Raw genomic sequence first — 19,815 nt, 5'->3', positions numbered from 1 at the left:
AGAGAAAGGGAAGGGAACGCGACCCGGGGACCCGAGAGACTGGAAAAAAAAAAAAAGGGGGAGAACCGATATGGAAGCACTTTAATCGCCTTTCCAACGGTCACGTGGAATATTCGGCTATAGGTAATTGCAAGTAAATTCGAATTGTCACGCATTATCACGGTGGCCCACGTGGTATCTCGACGCATACGGTGCCGCCATGATTCTCAAACGAGACTCATAATGCGAGCCGAATAAATCGGCACTAATCCTTAAAGAAAGTTGCATATTTCAATAACGAAAGTTACAAAATGTAAACTGCCATCTGTTTTTGCGACACAACGTCTCGCAAACATCATGCCGCCGACATTTTGCATTGATTCTATATTTAGAAATGTATTTGCATAAGACTTGTTTTCATAATGTGAGTAAATGATTAATAGACAACGTCGATGGCGTCAGTACAATTTTATCAGTCGTTGTACCGTCGTCGTTGACGTAAACGCTTAAAGAGACACAATTCGCTGGTTTCTCTTCCGAAAAAAGGTAGCTTACGATCGTCCGTCCTTTTACTATCGAAAGATAAATAGGATAAATAGAACGGGAGTAAGAATGGAAGTTGATACGAATGACGAGACGCAACTGTAACGCAAAATCGCGAGTACGCTTTAACGTGTGGCATCGCGAAGAGTCGGACCCCTACCGTGATAAGACGCCGCGTTATATGATTTTGTGACCTTGTAATCGAATGGAACGATCACGCTCCCATCCCGAATCAAAGAATCCATCGCGCTTCTTAATCCCAGCTCATTCAGGGAAGAAAGAGCACGTCTGTCAAGACACGTCGACGGCCGATGGATGGATGGATGGATGGATAGATGGACGGTCGGACGAACGGACGGTTACATAACTCCGACAGTAGACTAGAGAGTAGAGACGAAGGGTCGAGGACCAGCGCAGCGAGAGAGAGAGTATTGTGCTTGGTACTGTACATAAGGGGCGACGTTTAGGAGGATGGAGAGGAAGGGAGGGTCTCTGGATTTGGAAATTTAGTACATAGACAGTAAATGGGGTATCATGTTCAGTCTAAGGCTTAAGGACTTTTGTTTGGCGTGGGAGGCTGCCATGCATGTGTCTCCCCCTCTTCAATCGTTCCCTCTCGCTTCTCCCTCCCCTCTCTTCGTTACCTCTCTTCACGATTCGGCCGAATCTCTAGGCACAACCTGCTCCCCAATCCCCATTCATCGCCGTTCTCGTTTTCATTCGAATCGGTTTCTGTCCACCGCGCGACATTCTTCCGTGAAAATGCACGCGAAACGCTACTTGTCGTTATTATTATTGTCATCTGGAAAATGTACTGTCTCGCGAAGAGAGTCGCGAAGTCAAAAGCATCTACGATACATTTTCTGCGAGCGACTTACTTAAAATTCGCGAAGGAACAGTTCTTCAATTCGATCTATAGAGGTCTACTACGAGAAACTGAACTGACGAGAAAGATTGCTACTCGACCTGCATCGAGCCTTTGATAATTACACAGCAGCGCGTAATGCAATCTTATTTTTCAATTAACTTCAAATGAGCTTCGCCACGTAATGATAATTTTATTCGTTTCCTTTTGACTCTGACCGAGATACGCGATAACGAATTCGAAGAGATCAACAGATCCATTGCGATAACGATTTTTCACCGATCATCTTCTTAAGGATAGAACTAGCGCGCGCCTTTCTCGAAACTGTCACGAGAAACTCGAGAATCCTGCAGCCGCGCGGCTCACCGTATATACATACAGCGATACGCATCTTATCATATCGTATTATGAATAAGACGTCACGGTCACCGGTGCCTTCGTGCGCGCGTGGAACCATAGTCTCCTCAATTAAATCCGATTACCGGGCGAATAAATACATAGGATAAGAACGCAATCGCGGCACAACTCCGATCCGGTTACTTCATTACGCCTCGCAGCCGAACGCGACCTTGAGAAGACTCTCACGAATTTCGATCGGCGTTAGATCTAAGCCGATGTTTTTGAGACGGACGGACGGACGGAGCTGGGCTCTGTTTCTTCGTCTTCTTCCGATTCCCGTCACCCCTCCCCCCCCCCCCTCCCCGCCCCGTCAGTTTCTGGTCCATCCTGCTGTACTAGCCGTGGCAGGAGAGGGACGCTGCCCACAAAGAGGCATAAAAAAAATTGAGTGGAAAAAATGACGGGCCTCTCGCTACCGTGGTGCGTGATCAGGTGAGGCCCCCTTTACCGATGTGCACGCACACCGGCGCTGTTCTCTCAATAATGTCCGCGCGCGAGCGCGAGCGCGTTCGTACACCTTCTCGATCTCATGCGTGTGCTTGGAGAGAGAGAGAGAGAGAGAGAGAGAAAAGGAGGGAAAGAAAGACAAAGAGAAAAGAGCTCGCGGCTACCGCGAGAACGAAGAATGGACCTTGCTCGACTCTACGTACGCCTTGCGAAATTATCTCTCGAATGAGATGTGCCTCGCGCATCGCGCGATATCACACCTGTGACTCTATTTTTTTGAGGCAAGTTTAAAGCCTCTCCCCCTTCACCGTCCTAAACGATGAATTCGTATGAGCAACATTTAACATTTATTAGAAAAGTCTTTTTTTAATCTATGTTAGTTTTTTCTAACTCGACACAGTTTTTTAATATATATATATATATATATATATATATATAGACTTCAATTTTATAAATCTATATCTATTATTATATAGTCCGCCTAGTTTTTTAAATAAACTCATAAATGATTCGCAAGTGTTTTTATCTCTTTCGTTTTCAGTTACTCTGTCACATATAATTTAAATAAACTACTCGTTCTTCTATCTATATTAAGTCTAGTAAGTTCTTCAACGTACAGTCTGTACGGGAATATTAAGTGATTAAGATATGTATCAGATGTATATAATTAATGCATATTTATACATTCTATTACGTAATAGAAATTTATATACACATAAAACTATTATTTAACTTATCGCGTTGAAAAAAATACTAAATACAATATTAAATCAAGCAAGTTAGTTAATTAAATATCAATTTGGATCGGAAATGAATACATCAAAATATTTAAATGTGTCAGCAACGTTCTCGATCTGAAAATTTTTAGTGCTAAAATATGCGAATAAGAAATCTTGTAAAGCAGTGCTATGGATACTGCGCAGCGACCAAGTTCCAAGATTATCGAATCGATTCCTAGATCCACGGACGGTATTATTCCGCGAATAATTTCCGTAGCGCGGTTAACTAGATCCGTGTTGCGGTTTTCCGGCGTTCAAGAAGCGGCCTCAACGGAGGATAGGGGGATGGCGTCACGAAGCTTGGCTTTAGATATCGATCGATGGCCGAAGTGGACGATGATGATGTCTGGCAGGAACCGAAGAGTACGAGGCAAATTGGAGGAAATATCGTGGACAAGGAGAGAGAGGAACTAGATGAGGAGAACCTGTACAGAAGTTGCGTGAACGCCGTGAACGCGACCTGACCAGCGACGAAGAGAATGAACGGGAAAGATGGGGAAGTGGAGAAGAGGGAAGAGGAAAGAAGAAGAAGGAAGATCGAGGAAGATGACGAGGACGGACGCATCGAGAGAGAGAGAGAGAGAGAGACGCGGGAGGCGAGGAAAGAGCTACGTCGAGGCTGAGGCTCGAACCGCTGAGGTGAAACGAAATGTTAATGGAAGGAAGAGCGGTGGGCATCGATGGATGAAGAAGCAGAAAGACATTGATGATGGAGGATGAAGCACGACGGAACAGCCATTCGTCGTGAGCGCGAATCGCCGCGCGCCACGACGCAAAGTTGTAACGTGTGAAAGGAAAAAGGAAAGATGGAAAAGACGAACGAAAACCGCTAATTTTGCCACCGTGATGGTTGTGAAATTGCTGACGGGAAGTCGATAAAGCGGGAGATATACCTAGAGAAGCTAACAAGTCAAACGAGAAATCGACTGAACGACTGATAAGGGTGGCGAGCGAATACGTTGCGCAATGTTGGAAAAAAAAAAAGAAACAAAAAATAGGGAATTAAGAAAGCAACGAAAGATGAAACCAAGTAATTCGATTCAACTGGTGAGAGGAAGCGAAGCACTGGCGGCACGCACCGCAGAGCGAAGAAAGATAGCGCCAGCCGGTGAGGCGGCTTAATGAAAGAAAGAAGGGAGACGGCGACCCGGGAGAAACATGATGATAAAGGAAGAAGCTGCGGAGGACATTAGCGGCGGAGGAAGAAGGTTACCGAGAAGAACCGTCGCGGCAGAGGCAAGTCAACGTTGGATGAACGAAGAAAGACCGAAGCGTGCGCGCGAGCACAGCCGAGATGGAAGGAACAGGAGCAGCAAAGCAAGGGGTTACGAAGCGAGGGGGACGAAGCGAGATGAGGAGGAGAAGGATTGAGGCAGGATGCTGTGCCGTCACGGTACACTAGCCTCTGGACTTGAATCCAGAGCCCTCCGGCCACGGAGGTGCATAGCTTCATTCAGGTGGCGGTCATCTTTTTCGTTTTCCTTCTCCCTCTCTCTCTCTCTCTCTCTCTCTGCCCTCTTCGTTTTCCTCTTATTTCCTCCCGTAGCCGCGTGTCAGTACGCCGCGAGATCGTGTATTCCCTCGGTGGTGGAATGTTCGATAAGGAGAAACGGTAGCGACGTCCTGGCGGTGTACGCGGTGTATGCGGTGACTAAGGACGACGTGAAGCGTCGCGCGGAGCGACGATGAGCTAGACGCGTTGGATTAAAGGACAGGATCGGTGAAGCGCGACAAGCGATCGCGATATCGCAAGAGCTTTGCTCCGTGACTCCGATTTCGAGTCGCACAAGACGCGCACAAGTCGCGCTGCTGCAACTATACAGAGACAAGAGAGAGTATGCTTCGGTTAAGTTGTTAGAATTAAATTGCCCCCAAGTTCCGATTTCAAAAGCGATTCTCTGTCTCGTGAAAATCACACGTGAAATCTATCTGGAAACGAAACGCGTACAAGAAATGTCCGTAGAGAAGTTTGGAGTCCGATAGGAGGACAAGCAAAGAGATTCCGACGTCGTACACGAAGCGACAACGAACTCGATTAATCGTAGAAGACATTAGTGAAACAAGCGTGACAGCACCGTTGCGCGAGATGAAGCATAATTCTACTTCCTGCTTTATTGGGGGCGTGGTGATTGCGGCAATTTATGAATTCCTAAATTTTTAACCTCCCACCCTAAACCTGAGTCTCTCCGCTATTTCTCATCTCGTCGAACCTCCTTCGTTTTCTGTCCTCGTGTCGCATTCAATCAGTATTACAACTAATCGACGATAAATTTACCGCCAGCTCTTCCTCAGCGTGAACAACCGTGTGAAAAAATTCATACTATGTGACCGTAAAGATAATAATTTTGAAAATAACTGCGCCATAATGATCGTAATTATTGATGCACGAGTTTTACATATCTAAATTTCATCGTTTTCACTTTATCTTTATGAATTTATAATTATAATCCAAATTACATTGGGCGAATTAGCCATACTGGGGACGAAACCTAAAGATATCGTTATTCAATTACATGGTATAATTTTCTCTGTATATTTGGTTTTTTTCAATAATAATAATAATAAAAAGATTCATCATTATAAAATATTACTGTTTTTATTGTTATACACTGTGTGTAAACGGCATAAATAAAATACGTAACTGCGATACGTACGTTTAATAACTTAATTACAAAAATTTTTCTCGTTCCTTAAAAAAAAGGATCTTTAATTTTTTCCAGCGCTTCCTGCAGTTTTCTTCTGGTCCTTCCTCTCTTACTCTCATTTCAAAGATCCTACTACTCGAAAAGATATCCGATAAAGAGAAACGATTATAACGAGAAACTACCACTTTGTAACGTGCCGCGGAGGCCGATTAATCGCGGAGAATCTGCCGGTACCGTTGCACGAAATCTGTGTAATTTGTAAACTTTTTTACCGTCCGCAAATGTATAATTTGATTCGGTTTAATCTCCGTCTGGAACGCGACGCAGTCCGGGACCCCGTCAGCGAGTACTTATTACTGTATAGGGGAAAGTGGAAATAAAACGTAACAATCTTTAGATCCGATCAGTTTTTGCAGTCAGAAATAAGAATCATTTCTTGAAAAATTGTACAAATAAAGATCAATAATTAAAACAAATATCTATCTACATATACAAGGGGGGGTTACTTTACGTAGCGAATTCTACTCAAATTTAGTAAAAGTATTTATCGAAATATTGCTCATAAAAAAAATATCTTAGTTGTAGAGTATAAGAACGGTAAGACAAATTTTCGAAATTATTACTGAAAAGTAAATATATAAATGCTTTTATAATATTTAAAAGTATTTTCAGAAAGTCATTTCCTATATTATCAGTAATAAGCATTACAAAAAATAATATCAATGTGTGTTTAATAAAATGTAATATCCTATCGGTATTATCTTTCCTTTAATTAAATAGCTAATCGGAATATTTTTGTTACACACTTAATTATACATGACATGAGCAACAGATCATTTTGCGCGGCAATAAAAGACAATATTGTAATTACATACTGCGATATAATTTTAATGTTAAACGGAATACACAATAACGACCAAAAGTGACGAGCAACCGGACACGCACACACAAGTTATTATTTTATTAACCAGCGTCAACCGGCGATAAGACCGGACGATTAAGAGCCGGTCTCGATTAGTTATTAAAATAGCTTTAACGATAGCTTTAACGAAGCGGTGTAATTTCTGCGTAGAATTTAGATCGTTCGTTTACTAATTTCGTGCTAATGAGCGACGTGCCGTGCAGATCGATCCGCACCTTAACGATTATCCCTCTGTCGCTCTTTCCGTTCCTTCTGAGAAACGCCTAACGGAATAAATCACGCATGTACACAGACGCACGTACACACGCATACAGCCGATCTAAAAAAAAAAACAAGAAAAAAAATTCTTCATTGAGATATTTCAGATAACGGACAGGCGGAGATTGCGGGATTTTCTCGACGCGCGATGTCTCTCGATCCGTGACAAATTAACCCCGTCCGTGTCACATTGTGTCTAACGTGGCAGATATATACGTGCAATAACTAGTTTTAATCGTCGGGTTTCGTGTTTTGCCCCGTTTTTTTTTTCATCCCTGTAAAACGGGACAGAGAAGCGCCGCGTCGCGCCGATGTACTTTGCCGATCTCCGATGTATATGATAATCTGCCCTATTCTGTATAAACGTTCAGCGAATATCATTACAAGTTTTAACGATTCGCATCATGGAATGTGTCACGCGCAGCGTCCTTCGAGCCTCTCAGCTCTCAATCTCTGTCTTTCTGTCATTCTTTCTCCCTTTCTCGCAGCATCTTTTTTTTTTTCTACGCAACGCGCCGCCGTTCGCCGGTAATTATCGCGGAAAGCGCGGAAAGCTGTAAACTTTAACGATTGTCTCTAAACGGCTCGTAAAAGCGCGCGTTAACGAATTTGCGAAACTGAAATCCATCATCGGGGACATAAATCGTCAACCTGCGAACGTATGGCCGAACGGGCACGGAAAACATCACGGCTTGATGGCGGCAAGAAATTTTCTCGAGGTCAGGTCTTTTCGTCATAAGAACCCTTGCAGTGCGCAACCGAAATCTTAAAGCCGCAAAAGGATGCTGCATTTTTGACGGGAGTTTCAAGATCTTTCTCGAATCTTCCCTTGAACAGACATTAATAATAAGATGATGTCCCGCACGTTGTAAGATAGAAGCATCTTTACGTTGGAAAAATCCCAATGAAATATGAAAGCTAGGAAAATCTATGAGCACTGAGAATGATATCAATTTGTTACAATCTTTAATTATTTCAGTGAAGTCTTCGATGTCTTGACTCCGAAATACTCTTCCGCTCTCGATAAGAAGAATACCGTATTACCGAATATTCGTATTGTAAGTTCGTTGTGAATATTATCCTCATATTTATTAGATTATGATATTCCGAGAATATCTTTTCATTGATAGCTCAATATGCCGTCACACGAATGAATTAATAATTTATTTCAATAAAATAAAATTTAATGCATACTCTGTTATATCAAAATATTTTTCTCGTTTAGTGTTATTATTAACGTTGCAACGTTGTTTATTGTTTGTGACCAAAAGAGTAATAAAATTATATGTATTATATAATAATATAATGAAATTACATAATAAAAACAAGTACGCATCAAAATATTGATCATTTTTATAAGTGGAAATCATAAAATTATAGCGTTATATCATTATACAAAAATATTATCCTAGTATTATATCAGAAAAAGTTACTAAAATTATTCGTAAAAACGCATTTATATTAAACCTCGCAGTACGAATATTTTAATTGATCATAAAGATGAACCATAAAAAATCGGAAACGAGCATGAAGGGAAGAAAGAAAAGGAACATACAATAATAAGAATAAGAAATTTTTCAAAAAAGGTTAAGAAAATTTCCATGCTCAAACGATTAGAAGACTCGCGATGAATTTACAAGAAAGTATTTCTTCTTTAAATTAGAAAAAGGCTAAAAGATGCTATCAATATTCAGGATTTATAGAGATAACGGTATTCATTAGTTGAAAAGAAGAAAGGTATTTGTCAAAATCTTTTATAATGAGAATAAGTCTCTCTCTCTCTCTCTCTCTCCTCTTTGTCGAAACGTGTTTACACAGCATTTAAGAGCAAAACTAATTTTATTTCTATTATTTGTGAAATATTGAAAGCGTGAAAAGTAAAAGTAGAGTAATATGTTAATATTAGCTCCCATAAATTATATTATCAAGGGACGCTTTAGAAGAAAATGGAAGAGCTAAAAAAAAAACAGGAAATTTTAAAAAAGGAACTCACTCTGACTACAAAACTCTTTACAAAAGATTCCTGTAGCTTTTGTCCCACTATTCGCATTATATACATAGCCGGAAAGGATGGCTACAGGCTGTAATATCCTCAATGATTACCAAATAGAGCATTTTTGTAGTCATTTTAAAAGCATATCTCTCTTACCCAAATCGTTGCTTTCCATTTACAACTTCTCAAATAATTCTCAAATAATTCCCACTTGTGTCATAACTCAGTTGAATGCTCGTTTCTTTTGTATTCTGACAAGTGAGATTTAACTGAGTTTTTGTTTATTGTTACGTTTCAGGATGTTACGGACGTAACACTATAATCTGTAAAAGATCGAGACATCGTGTGATTTAGCGAGTCTCGTATAAATTAACTTTAAAAATGAGGTTCGAATATGTATAATTTTTTACCAAAGAAAGCAAATAATAACCGCCGTAATGACGTCATTAATCTGAGTATGAAAGACTCGGCTCACTTCAGACTCAGTTTCAACTAGTGTGAAAATGGAAAGTAACTAATAATGTAACGCTTGTCACATATTAGTTGAATGCATTGAAAAATATCTGAAAACGCGCGTAGATAAGCTGTAGACATTTCACGGATTAACACACTACTAAGAATGGAGATTTATACGTAGAGATGTGCCTAAAGCTGAAGGCTACGATGCCGAATATACGTAGACACGTCGACTGGTCGAACTTACCTGCGGACACATCTTGCATTGGTACTTCCTCGGTGGATGCGAATGAGGTCCACCAAGATGGGAATTTAGATGCGACGGATGGGAAGGTTTTACAGTGAGTGGTTGAGGAACCACCAAAAGACTGGCTGGTGGACTTCCGCTGCTCGAGCCACCGGCACCTCGATACTGCTCGTCACCTGCAATCATTCATAGATTCGAGACTAAATCGGGAATCGATTGATTTGAGCGACGTTTGTTCGAGATGGACAGAAATGTATCGCACGATACATCGTAAACATCGTTGCTTACGTTTTAATTACTCTCGATTATTTCCATTCCGCGACCTACTTTGAATACGAAGCGCACTCCTCGACTGGAAAGTGACACGGTAATCATAGCAATCGTAGACATTTCCCAAGCACTTAATTGAATGCTGATTACAGATCAAGCACACGATATACGTGTTGTTGATGCGTTTTGCGAGCAAGATCGTCTGCGATGAGAGATTTTTTTTACGTCTCAGTAATTTATTCCGAATTTAAAATACGACGCAAGGCGTCAATATTGTTCGGAAGCATTAATCTAGTTATTAATAGAATATAATCAAAGCGAATATCTAATGAGCTGTTTACAGTTCTGTGGACGATAAGAAGACTTATCCATCATGCAGAGTTACTTTGAGTTATCGCACGATTCGTGAGTTAATCGCGATTCATCGGCGAAATCCTGTGAGACTCGAGATGTTTTTCTTATGCGAGGTGTTGCTCGCTTACGTTTGTCGCGATAAATGGTACGCACGCATACAGTTATCTATGCACACACAGGTGCGCGCCGACACTGTCGATGATATACCGAGAAAGAGTTAAGAGGCACACGGACGATCGAGTCGATCGAGTCGACCGACTGACGCAACTCACGGCGGCGAGCAAGGGGCAAGGATCCTGCGGGTTGCAAGGACGAGAGCGGCGGCGATCCTGTGCGGCGGTACGAGTGTGTGCCAGTCATTAAGACGAGTTCTCAATATCGATCGGCGCGCATAAACGCGCATAAACGCGCATAAACGCGCATAAACGGCGGAGTAGTGGGCATTCGGTTGAGCCGAGTTGGCTGTATCATCGTGTTGTGCCCGTTCGCGGTATTCCGCTACTACTTTGCGCTCTTACGCATCGACACTTAAACGCATCACGCTTCTTATGCATGCAAACCTATGCATGCAAAAATATATCGTCATCCTTTCGGCGCGAGAATATTCGCGATTAAAATCTCGCTATCTCGCGCGTTTCAATCTAGCGGAGATAACTTGACCGATAAAGGCGAACGATAAATATCTTAGACACGCACGCGATTTATTTGCTCTTGGAATGAGTTGCCAATTGCGGAAACTCTGACAAGACGAAAGAAACTATCCGCGCTTTATTCTACGTTAATAACTTCCGAGATACTTTCGCAATTACTTCTGCATACTGTCAGATTGTTCCCAAAAAATTGGACGTTAATTATTCGAAATTGAAATATCGTACTTCTGAGTATCGTTCTATTTAAGACAACTAACTAATACGATAAAACCTATTTTATAATACGTAACAAAGAATTCAGAGTCCGTTTAGAAATTTTAAATAATTTAGATACATATAATGCGACAAACATTTGAAGAATCAAAATTTCCGCGCATAAAGAATACGCTTAAAAAAAATATTAGATTTTAAGAAATATTTATTTGAATAATTCTAAGTAAATATTTACTAAATATAAACATATATTTACTTGACAAAAACCATTAATTTGATTGAATTATTATTTCTTTTTATTGAATAAATATTTATTGTTTAATTTAATTTTTTTTTTTTTTTTTTAGTGATATATGCATTTTAAAATACATTCATACGTCGAATACACACACTGAATATATTAAAATACACAACATGTGAAATTCTAAATATAAACCTGACGCGAATTACAGATCTGAAGTGGAATTAAATGTATGCGCGCCAAGATGTTATTAGATACAATTAGACACAACTTTTAATTAACCTATATCACTTACGATGTAAAGATACGATTGCTGGTTTTGCTTATCTCAACAATAAATATCGAATTACAAGACCAATATGATACGAAATCCTTTCTTTTTACGGGAGCATCCTTTCTCGCGTTCAAGAAAGTCGGCATACCAGCGGCAAAAACGACCGGAAACGTTACCGGCATTAAACGAAGGAAGTTATAATAAATTATATGCTTGATCCGTTTCCTGCCAATAATAGAAAAGTTATCGCTCGACCTTGTACAACGAACAAATGCCTCAAACATGAAGTGTCTGGCTCGCTCGGACATTCATTTAAGTAATTTTATGGCTCGATCGTGCAACAAGAGAGATGTCCATATTATAATTTTTAAATTCCGGTTTGTGTATGTCGCAATCCGGATGGAATATCATTTCTATAATCTTATTTTTACAAAGCGTTGCGAAATTCTTTAAAAAAAAAGGGGAGGGGGGGGGGTAGGCAGAAGGGAGGGGAGGAAGAAAGAAAAGAAAAAGAAGAAAACTAATGATTCGCATCGCCGCCCTCCCCCCCCTCCCCCCTTCCCCCGCCTCCTCTCATTAATGACTTCATAATTTATTAATAGCTCCTTTGCGCCGCTCCGCGATTACCGCTCGCGCGCATCCTCCGCTCGTTAAGTTCAGTTCAGAAGCGAGGACCCTTCTCTTACAAGGACGGGGGCATCCCATGACTTTTACGACAATGCACGTCGAGTGCGTTCGGTGAAGTGCGCGCGTAGGAAGATGCGCTTCTCTGAAGCTGACAGCCCACGCGCGTCGATTTCGCTTAGAATCAACGTTAAACATGCAAAGGATATAGTCACGAGAGTTCATGCGTGCCGGACATTACGCGCAAGAGTGTCGATCCGCGCGTAATCCAAGTAGGCAAAGCGACAAATAGACGTCAGTGCTGCATTAATCCGTTTATTTAAATCACATGAATATAAAGATGCGCTTTTATAGAATTTATATTCGCGGGCCAGCAAGCATTTGGACTGTTTGGATATTGATATTAATTAATGATAACCATGAAATCGATAACTATTATATTTGCAATTTAGGGCGAATCTCTTCGATACAGGTGGTTTATTTTAAACTGTCGAATTGAATGGCATTGATCTATATAAAATTAACGTGATACATTATGTAAAGCGTTAAAAAAAAAAACGTGCCACTGATAAAATATTAATTTTAATAAAATACTATGTCTTTTATATATATATAATGTGTGTGTGTGTGTGCGTGTGTATAATTTATTGTATTTAAACCTTCTTAACCGGTTAATACTTTTTGAAATCCAAGCGATTAAGCGAATTAATGTTTGCGCGGAATCGAAGTAATCGCTAGATGATAATAATGTTGATGTGTGATGAATGAGAAAAAAATCGCGCGAGTATAACAAGTATAATATCGAGCGCAGCATCAAAGTTCAAGGCACAAACATACATAATGCAATTCCCAATAACTTCTCTCATCATGTGAAAAACTGCTTACGTAACATTTAAAATTTATACGTATATATAATCGAATTAAAATTTATCGCAATCTGCGACACGCAGTTTATTACTTGTGTGCCTGTTTCGCGCGCGCGAATCTACACGACGTTACGTGGTCTTTTTTTTATCGCCTAATTACCCGATGGTATTACGCAACCGATAAGCGCCGTATATACAAGTCGAAACCATAATCAAGCATTAAGACAGGTGTGAACGGTGGCTATTTCCGAAGCGAGTTGAATAAGCCTCGTACACACGAGGTGTTATTATCTCGGATTTATTTATTTTATATCGCGTACCGTTTTCATGCCTAGCAGCTCGCATTTCTCTCTTTAACACGTCTTTTATACAAATGCCGCGCTCGAAAGAATTTTCCTCTCCTCTCCTCCCCCCTTTCCCCCTTCGCAACAATTACACGTGTCATAAACTTTACCTAACACAATTTCCGATCTCCCTTGTAGATGGCGTTTATTTAAATGTACGAATATGTTAATTATATCCGCGCCATTTTAATTTTAAAGCAGCACAGGGCGTTTCGTCATGTGGAAACGGTGCAAGGGGATAATTATTTATCAATTTCGCGTCGCTGCGACGGTTAAAAATTTGCACAATATCCTTTTTTGCATTGACGAAATTCCACATGAATGCGCGGATAAACTCGAAGGCGCAGAGTCCGATTCGCCGTCGGACGAATCGGCGGCGATCGTTCCGGACTGCGCGATTCGCTTCCAAGAATCGACGTCTTGCAAATCATCGTCCTCTCGATTCCCGCAACGATTCATTCGCGCCGCCGCGGCCGCGGCCGCGCCGCTCTTTTCGCCCAATCGACCAATCTCAGAACGCGCGCGAGATATACGTAACATTCTCCTCGCGGCATAACTAATTGATCTTTCCAGCGCGCTTGAACTCGATAATTATCATTTACATGCGTGATCTCGTGTGCGCGAGAGTCGCGGTACTCTTTGGCCGTAGCAATCGAAGGAGAGACGGTGGCCTCTCTTCGTCACCGATGCTGCACACGGCGAGGGGGGGGGGGAGGGGGGGGGGGAAAAAAAAAATTGCGAGAGACCCGCATATACCTCGGAATAAAATGCGCTACATCTGTGCAGTTTGCTTTGCAGAAGTCAGAACAGGCGCATGAAAATAAGGATAAAAGCGAAAATGTAAATGGAACTGGATGTGAACGAAAAGGAGAAGGGGGACTGGCAAGTTACAGCGTTCGTTCGTGGAAATATACCTCTCCTCGTAATCCATGTAATCTCTACGCGATCCTTAATAACATTTTGCTCGAGATTATACCGTCCTTAAATATTCCGCGATTTTTTTTTTTCTTTTTCGATTTTCACTTTTATGGTGTTTTGCTTTACAATATTGTGTCGCATGCGAAACGCTTACAAAACGTACGCTCAAGTTAATAAAATGTTATTATCAATTAAGGAAATAAAAAGTAAAAAAAAAGGGTAATCAAAAAAAAGGGTAAAATGTAAACGAGCTTCTATGTAACTTTCGTATTAAAAAATATCTACGTTACTTATATAAGGTAGATAAATGGAAAAACATGACGCGATAAAAACATTGTATTAACTCGAGCCTCTTCGCACACCTGAAATAGATTCATCTTAATTCTCTCTCTCGGCTTTTGTAACGATAAAAATGACAGGAACGGGAAAGGTTAAAATATTTCTCCCGATCATAGCGGACGATAATAATATATTTTTGTGGGAGCTGCTTCTGCAGCTAGCGTTAAATTTCATTTTTAACATATATTTTCGGGCACGTGGTTCAACCACACAGGCAGGCGAAACAGCGACGTTTAAAATCCATCTCCCGTTTCATCCACGAACACGCGTGCGCAGCACGCACGCACGCACGCATGCACGCGTTAGCGACGAGAGCGTTAATGACGTATGACGCCACGCACCTCCCGGCGTTATTTGCGGTGCGTAATTTTAATGGAATTATCGCGTCTCTTTCGGCACCTACGCGTATAAAAATTGTTTTTCTCGCGTCGTGTTTGACCATTTTTGAATTAACTTGACTAACGCAACGCGGCAGTCTCGCTTCGCCCTTTTGCAGAATCATTTACATATCTCTTCTGTGAATCGACGTGAACAATACGTATAAATAAAACAGATTTTAAATTTCATGCACTGTGAATTGCATAATGTATATATAATTATGTAAATATATAAATAAATTTTTTCTGTTTTATTACGTTATTATATATTGTGAATTGCAAAATGCCTGTATATGAATAAATTTTCATAAATTTACAATATGTTATACATACGTAGCGAATGAATCAATCAGATAAAAATTTTTGCAAGATTTAAGTACGTATAAACATTTCGGTCAATAAGACATTTAGTATAAGATGAATAATACAATGAAATTTTCTTAATATATGTCCATATTTTCATATCCGTAAATTATACAGGATGCTTCTATTCACATTCGAGAAATTTGTATTACATTTTTTTTAATTATAATTTTTTTCCCGTAATAATTACTTTACATGTTCTTTTTTGTGTCACCATTGATTAAATAAAAATGAATCACCAAGAATTCTTTATTTAAATGCAAAAAAGAAGAATAAAAAAATTTATAAAAAGCGTAACTGTTTAAATCCTATGATAATAATTTGGATTATTATCGATAAAGAAAGTTTATACAAGACAGACATTATAGAAAAGAATAGCAGGAAGTATATTTCTGAGATAACGTAACAAAAAGTCAAAATTGTTACGGACGGTCCTTTTCTCTGATCCGACTTGCGGGAAGCGCGAGTTAATAATAATCGTGGGAACGCGGCAATTATATCCATTGCAACACATTTAATTGTTTGCCAGCTGCGTCATACTTCGTGTGACGCAGGAAGCCTCGACAAATCGGCGTGCCGATAGTTTAGCAAAAGAAAATAATCGGAACATAAACGTATAATAAGATAATGCAAATAATGGAAATGATTCGTTGTTTTTATCTTCTAATTTAAAATTGTTTCTAAATATAAATATGAAACAAAGTTTACGAGATCAATAAGCGTTGACAAAAAAGGCGAAGAATGATGTAGATGCAAGATACGAGTTGCATATTTTTGGTTTCCATATTTATAAAATTTTATAACATAATTGACTTACCGCTAGTAAACTTTTTCTAACGCAAGTGCCGTAAGGCAATAAAATATTAATAACGTATGATAAAAAAAATATTCTCACGTGTAACTTGCTCTAATGACTGATATAACGCTATCATTTTTTTGCATTGCGAAATTCTTCAAAAAAAAAAAAAAAAAAAAATCTAACGCTGAAAAATTAGGCATAAAAAGTTAGTATTTTTCAGTGTTGCGAATAAAGAATGCGAATTTAAATGGATTAAATCCACGCGCTATTGCCGCTCGATTCATTCGGATTTCACTGCGTGTCACAAGTGTATCCACGTCGCGTCGTGTCGTGGCCTGCACTTATCTCCCAGTCCTTCATGAATATTCACCGTATCCGCACGATTGTCGCGGATCGATCCTGACGTCATATGCCTAGAGTCGATAGGATCAAGGATCCTGCCTCCGCTCTCTACATCAATATTGCACTACGGGGCGATTCATCTTTTCGTTCTTTTAATTTACTTCACGGACTCCACTCGGAATTTTGACTATCGTGAGTTAGCAATATGTCAAGCCTCAGGGTCGCCGGTCGCATTAGTATTAACAGGATAGAGATTCGTAAAAAAAAAATAAAATAAAATAAAATAAAATAAAATAAAAATGAAAAAAAAAAGGCCACACGTGCCTTTGCGCACGCAAACTACACCGGACAGAAGATTGCGTACGTCATACGGTAATCCCGAAAAATATGCACGTGTCCATTACATGTTTATGTGCACGCCCATTATTTATATTTACATATCGGTACGTATATTTGGAGGTATTTGTGTATACGTGGCTTCATATAAGATGGACGCTAATGTTGAGGTCGGTAGTAAATTATGCAAATAACTCCTGCACTGAAATGTCAGTGGTTACGGACGACGGTCGATCCATCGACTTGCAATCGGGGTCCGTCCGACTGGCGAGCCGGGCCACAGGTGGAACGGAGAGCGGGAAAAGGAAACGACGTGTACGAGATTGTAAGAAGGAAAAGAGACGTAAGACGTTGGCACGTTAGATGTGAGAGATGTGACTAATGCGAAGCGGAGTGGCGATATAGGCGGACGGATGTAAATGGAAAACGCGCGCGAGCGCTGTAATCACGAGAGAGAGAATGATACGTTTTCCGATAAAAACAAATTCACATCTTGGAGCGTACAAGTTTGCATTACTTCGTATTACGTTCATTTATTTCATATAAATTACCAGTCTGAGATAAACGCGCGATATTACGATATCTTACGTGGCGATTCAATGGCGGATTCGAATTTGTAGGGGGAAAAAAATGTTTTATGTACGTCGTGAAGAATTGTATTTACTAATCTCTTTCTGAGACGGCCATTATTGACTCATGTTTATGAATAGCGTTTCAAAAAAATCAATTACTAATTTAACAAATGTTTAGAGAGCTCACAAACACATTTCATTTCTTAAATAAGAGAAACGAGTACGATGATCGAAGGGATCTTTTTGCATTCAAACGCAGACGCACTCACTCCACAACCTGGTTAACTGTATCCGGGATTATTGAATCTCTTGTTTGTGCAGAGCGGTTTACTTCTGCTTCTTTGTAAACTCCAATCGGCACTGTGAAATAGATATCATCAATAGCACGTAGAGCGGAACGATAATGACACGTTTGATTTACACGTATGTTTGATTCGACGTACTTCAATCTTTATGCGTCCGACGGGAAATACGTGTCCCACTTGCAATTTTTCTACGTAAGTCCACCGAGATCTATTTCATCTTCTTTGCCAAAAAAGGAAATTGCCGAAAGAGAGAAAAAGTAAAAAAAAAAAAGAAACCATTTAATTTGATCGCGAGAGGATCGATCGCTAAAAAGAAAACCGCCGATAGCGCAGAATCGCGTTCAGTCAACTTTAAATAGATTTTAATTCAATTTAGATTCAAAGAGATTAATTATCTATATGTTTAGTATAAGCAAGTAATAAATTAATTATCACTTGTCACTTCGCGTTACGTGGATATAATCAATGCATAATCTCGACCGATAGAGAGATTGTATCTATAAATCAATATAATTTAATTTATTGCGGCACTAAACTATCACTTAACAAATAATCGATGTAAAAAAGAATTAGCGAATAAATATAAGTATATAATAAATATTTCGTCGTAATTCATCCTTCTGTCGTACAGACAAAAATGATTGCGCAGCGATATGTCAATGTTTATCGCGCGACATACGAACGAATCGACGATGAGCATTTTCGTCGATGAGTCGTTATACGGAGGTAGGTAGGTATTATTTCGACTTGGAAGATTCGGAGACGGAGTGACGCAGAATAGAATAGTCGGATGCAATTCTGGAGAGAGCCACGAGGTCACCGTGACGCTTGGTAACCATAAGTCCGCCTGCCAGCATTAAACTGCCATTGTGGTTATACGTATATTTGTATACGTCAAACCGGTCTCGGGAACGATTTTTAAAGTCTTCGGGAGCAGATCGATCGACCTGCGTCTGGACGTTACATATATATTTTCAGAGGATATTTCGAATAATTTCGTCATGCGTTAAACCGGTTGAAAAGAAGGAAACAAAAAAAAAAAAGACAGCAGAATGCAAGTTCTCATCAGACGCAATTCTTAAAACCTGTCCTATTATATGCGTCGTCCCGGCAGACACGATAATTTTAAATCTTTGATCTGTAATTACTTGTTTTTTAATTAAATTTTTCTATCTGCAATTGAGATACGAGTGTCGCAGTCTCCTGAGACAATTAATTATCATACTGCATTTTGATGTACCTATATAACATAACAACTAGTTATATTATATAACTTAGTAATTGTATAGCAAGTGGAAAATTTATTACTCGAGATCAGACACAACAATAATATTTGTAGACCTCGTAATTTAATTTGTATGTGATCGAAAGATCCTTTTTTTTTTGCATCGTGTAATTTTATTCGTCCGAATCAAGTGAGCCGAATAAAGTTCGTAAGCTTCGAAGGAATATTAATATTAACTCGACAAGAATATTTCAGCAAAACTGATTCTTAGTTTATGTTTCATAAATAAATGCGGGAACATTCCTGTGTAACGCAATGCATTTTCATACATTGTAGCCGTTACTTTGAAGATTAACGCGCATTGCATATCGGAGAAGACATCAGAATGAATCTCTGTCACTTTTTGTTTTTTTTTTCTTCTTTTTTTTCCCCTTTATTATCCGCGTTACATAGACACGTCGATTTCATTGACGTCGAACAGACTGTTCTAAACGGCCGGATAATAAAAAATAAATCACCGGCAGAATTATTGACGAGCGTGACGGTATCGATTATCCGGTGCGAAAGGACATGGAACGATTTCGGTGGCGAAGGTTAAAAGTGCGATATGAATTACGCGTGACGTTGATAATAATTCGCGACAATAATGGGAAGACCAAATGATTGGCGGGATTAATTTTCGGCTGCGACGTAAAATCCATTTGCTAATCGCACGATAACGGCGTGATACGAGCCGTCATTATTTCCCGTAGACCGTCTCTCTCTCTCTCTCTCTCTCTCTCTCCCTCTCTCAGCGCAAAACCTTCAATTCACACAATTTATTTAAATTTACAGCTCCCTTTTTCTAACCATCGTAAAGTTTATTTATTG

General features: G+C 39.8%; 1 protein-coding gene across 2 annotated transcripts in view; it reads right to left on the bottom strand.

The window, feature by feature from the left end:
* Positions 1-19,815, bottom strand: part of LOC105150316 (zinc finger protein rotund) — a 165,639-nt gene that overhangs the window by 54,156 nt on the left and 91,668 nt on the right. For both annotated transcript variants that reach the window (XM_011063321.2, XM_087410735.1), the window contains exon 5: positions 9,534-9,709. In XM_011063321.2, coding sequence (XP_011061623.1) covers positions 9,534-9,709 — 176 coding nt within the window. The remainder of the gene's footprint in view (positions 1-9,533; positions 9,710-19,815) is intronic.

Source organism: Acromyrmex echinatior, chromosome 10 (genome assembly GCF_024713525.1).
Source record: "Acromyrmex echinatior isolate Ae372 chromosome 10, ASM2471352v2, whole genome shotgun sequence".
NCBI classification, from domain to species: Eukaryota; Metazoa; Arthropoda; class Insecta; order Hymenoptera; family Formicidae; genus Acromyrmex; species Acromyrmex echinatior.
Note: the sequence above shows the minus strand (reverse complement) of the source record. Positions and strands in the feature narration are given on the sequence as shown.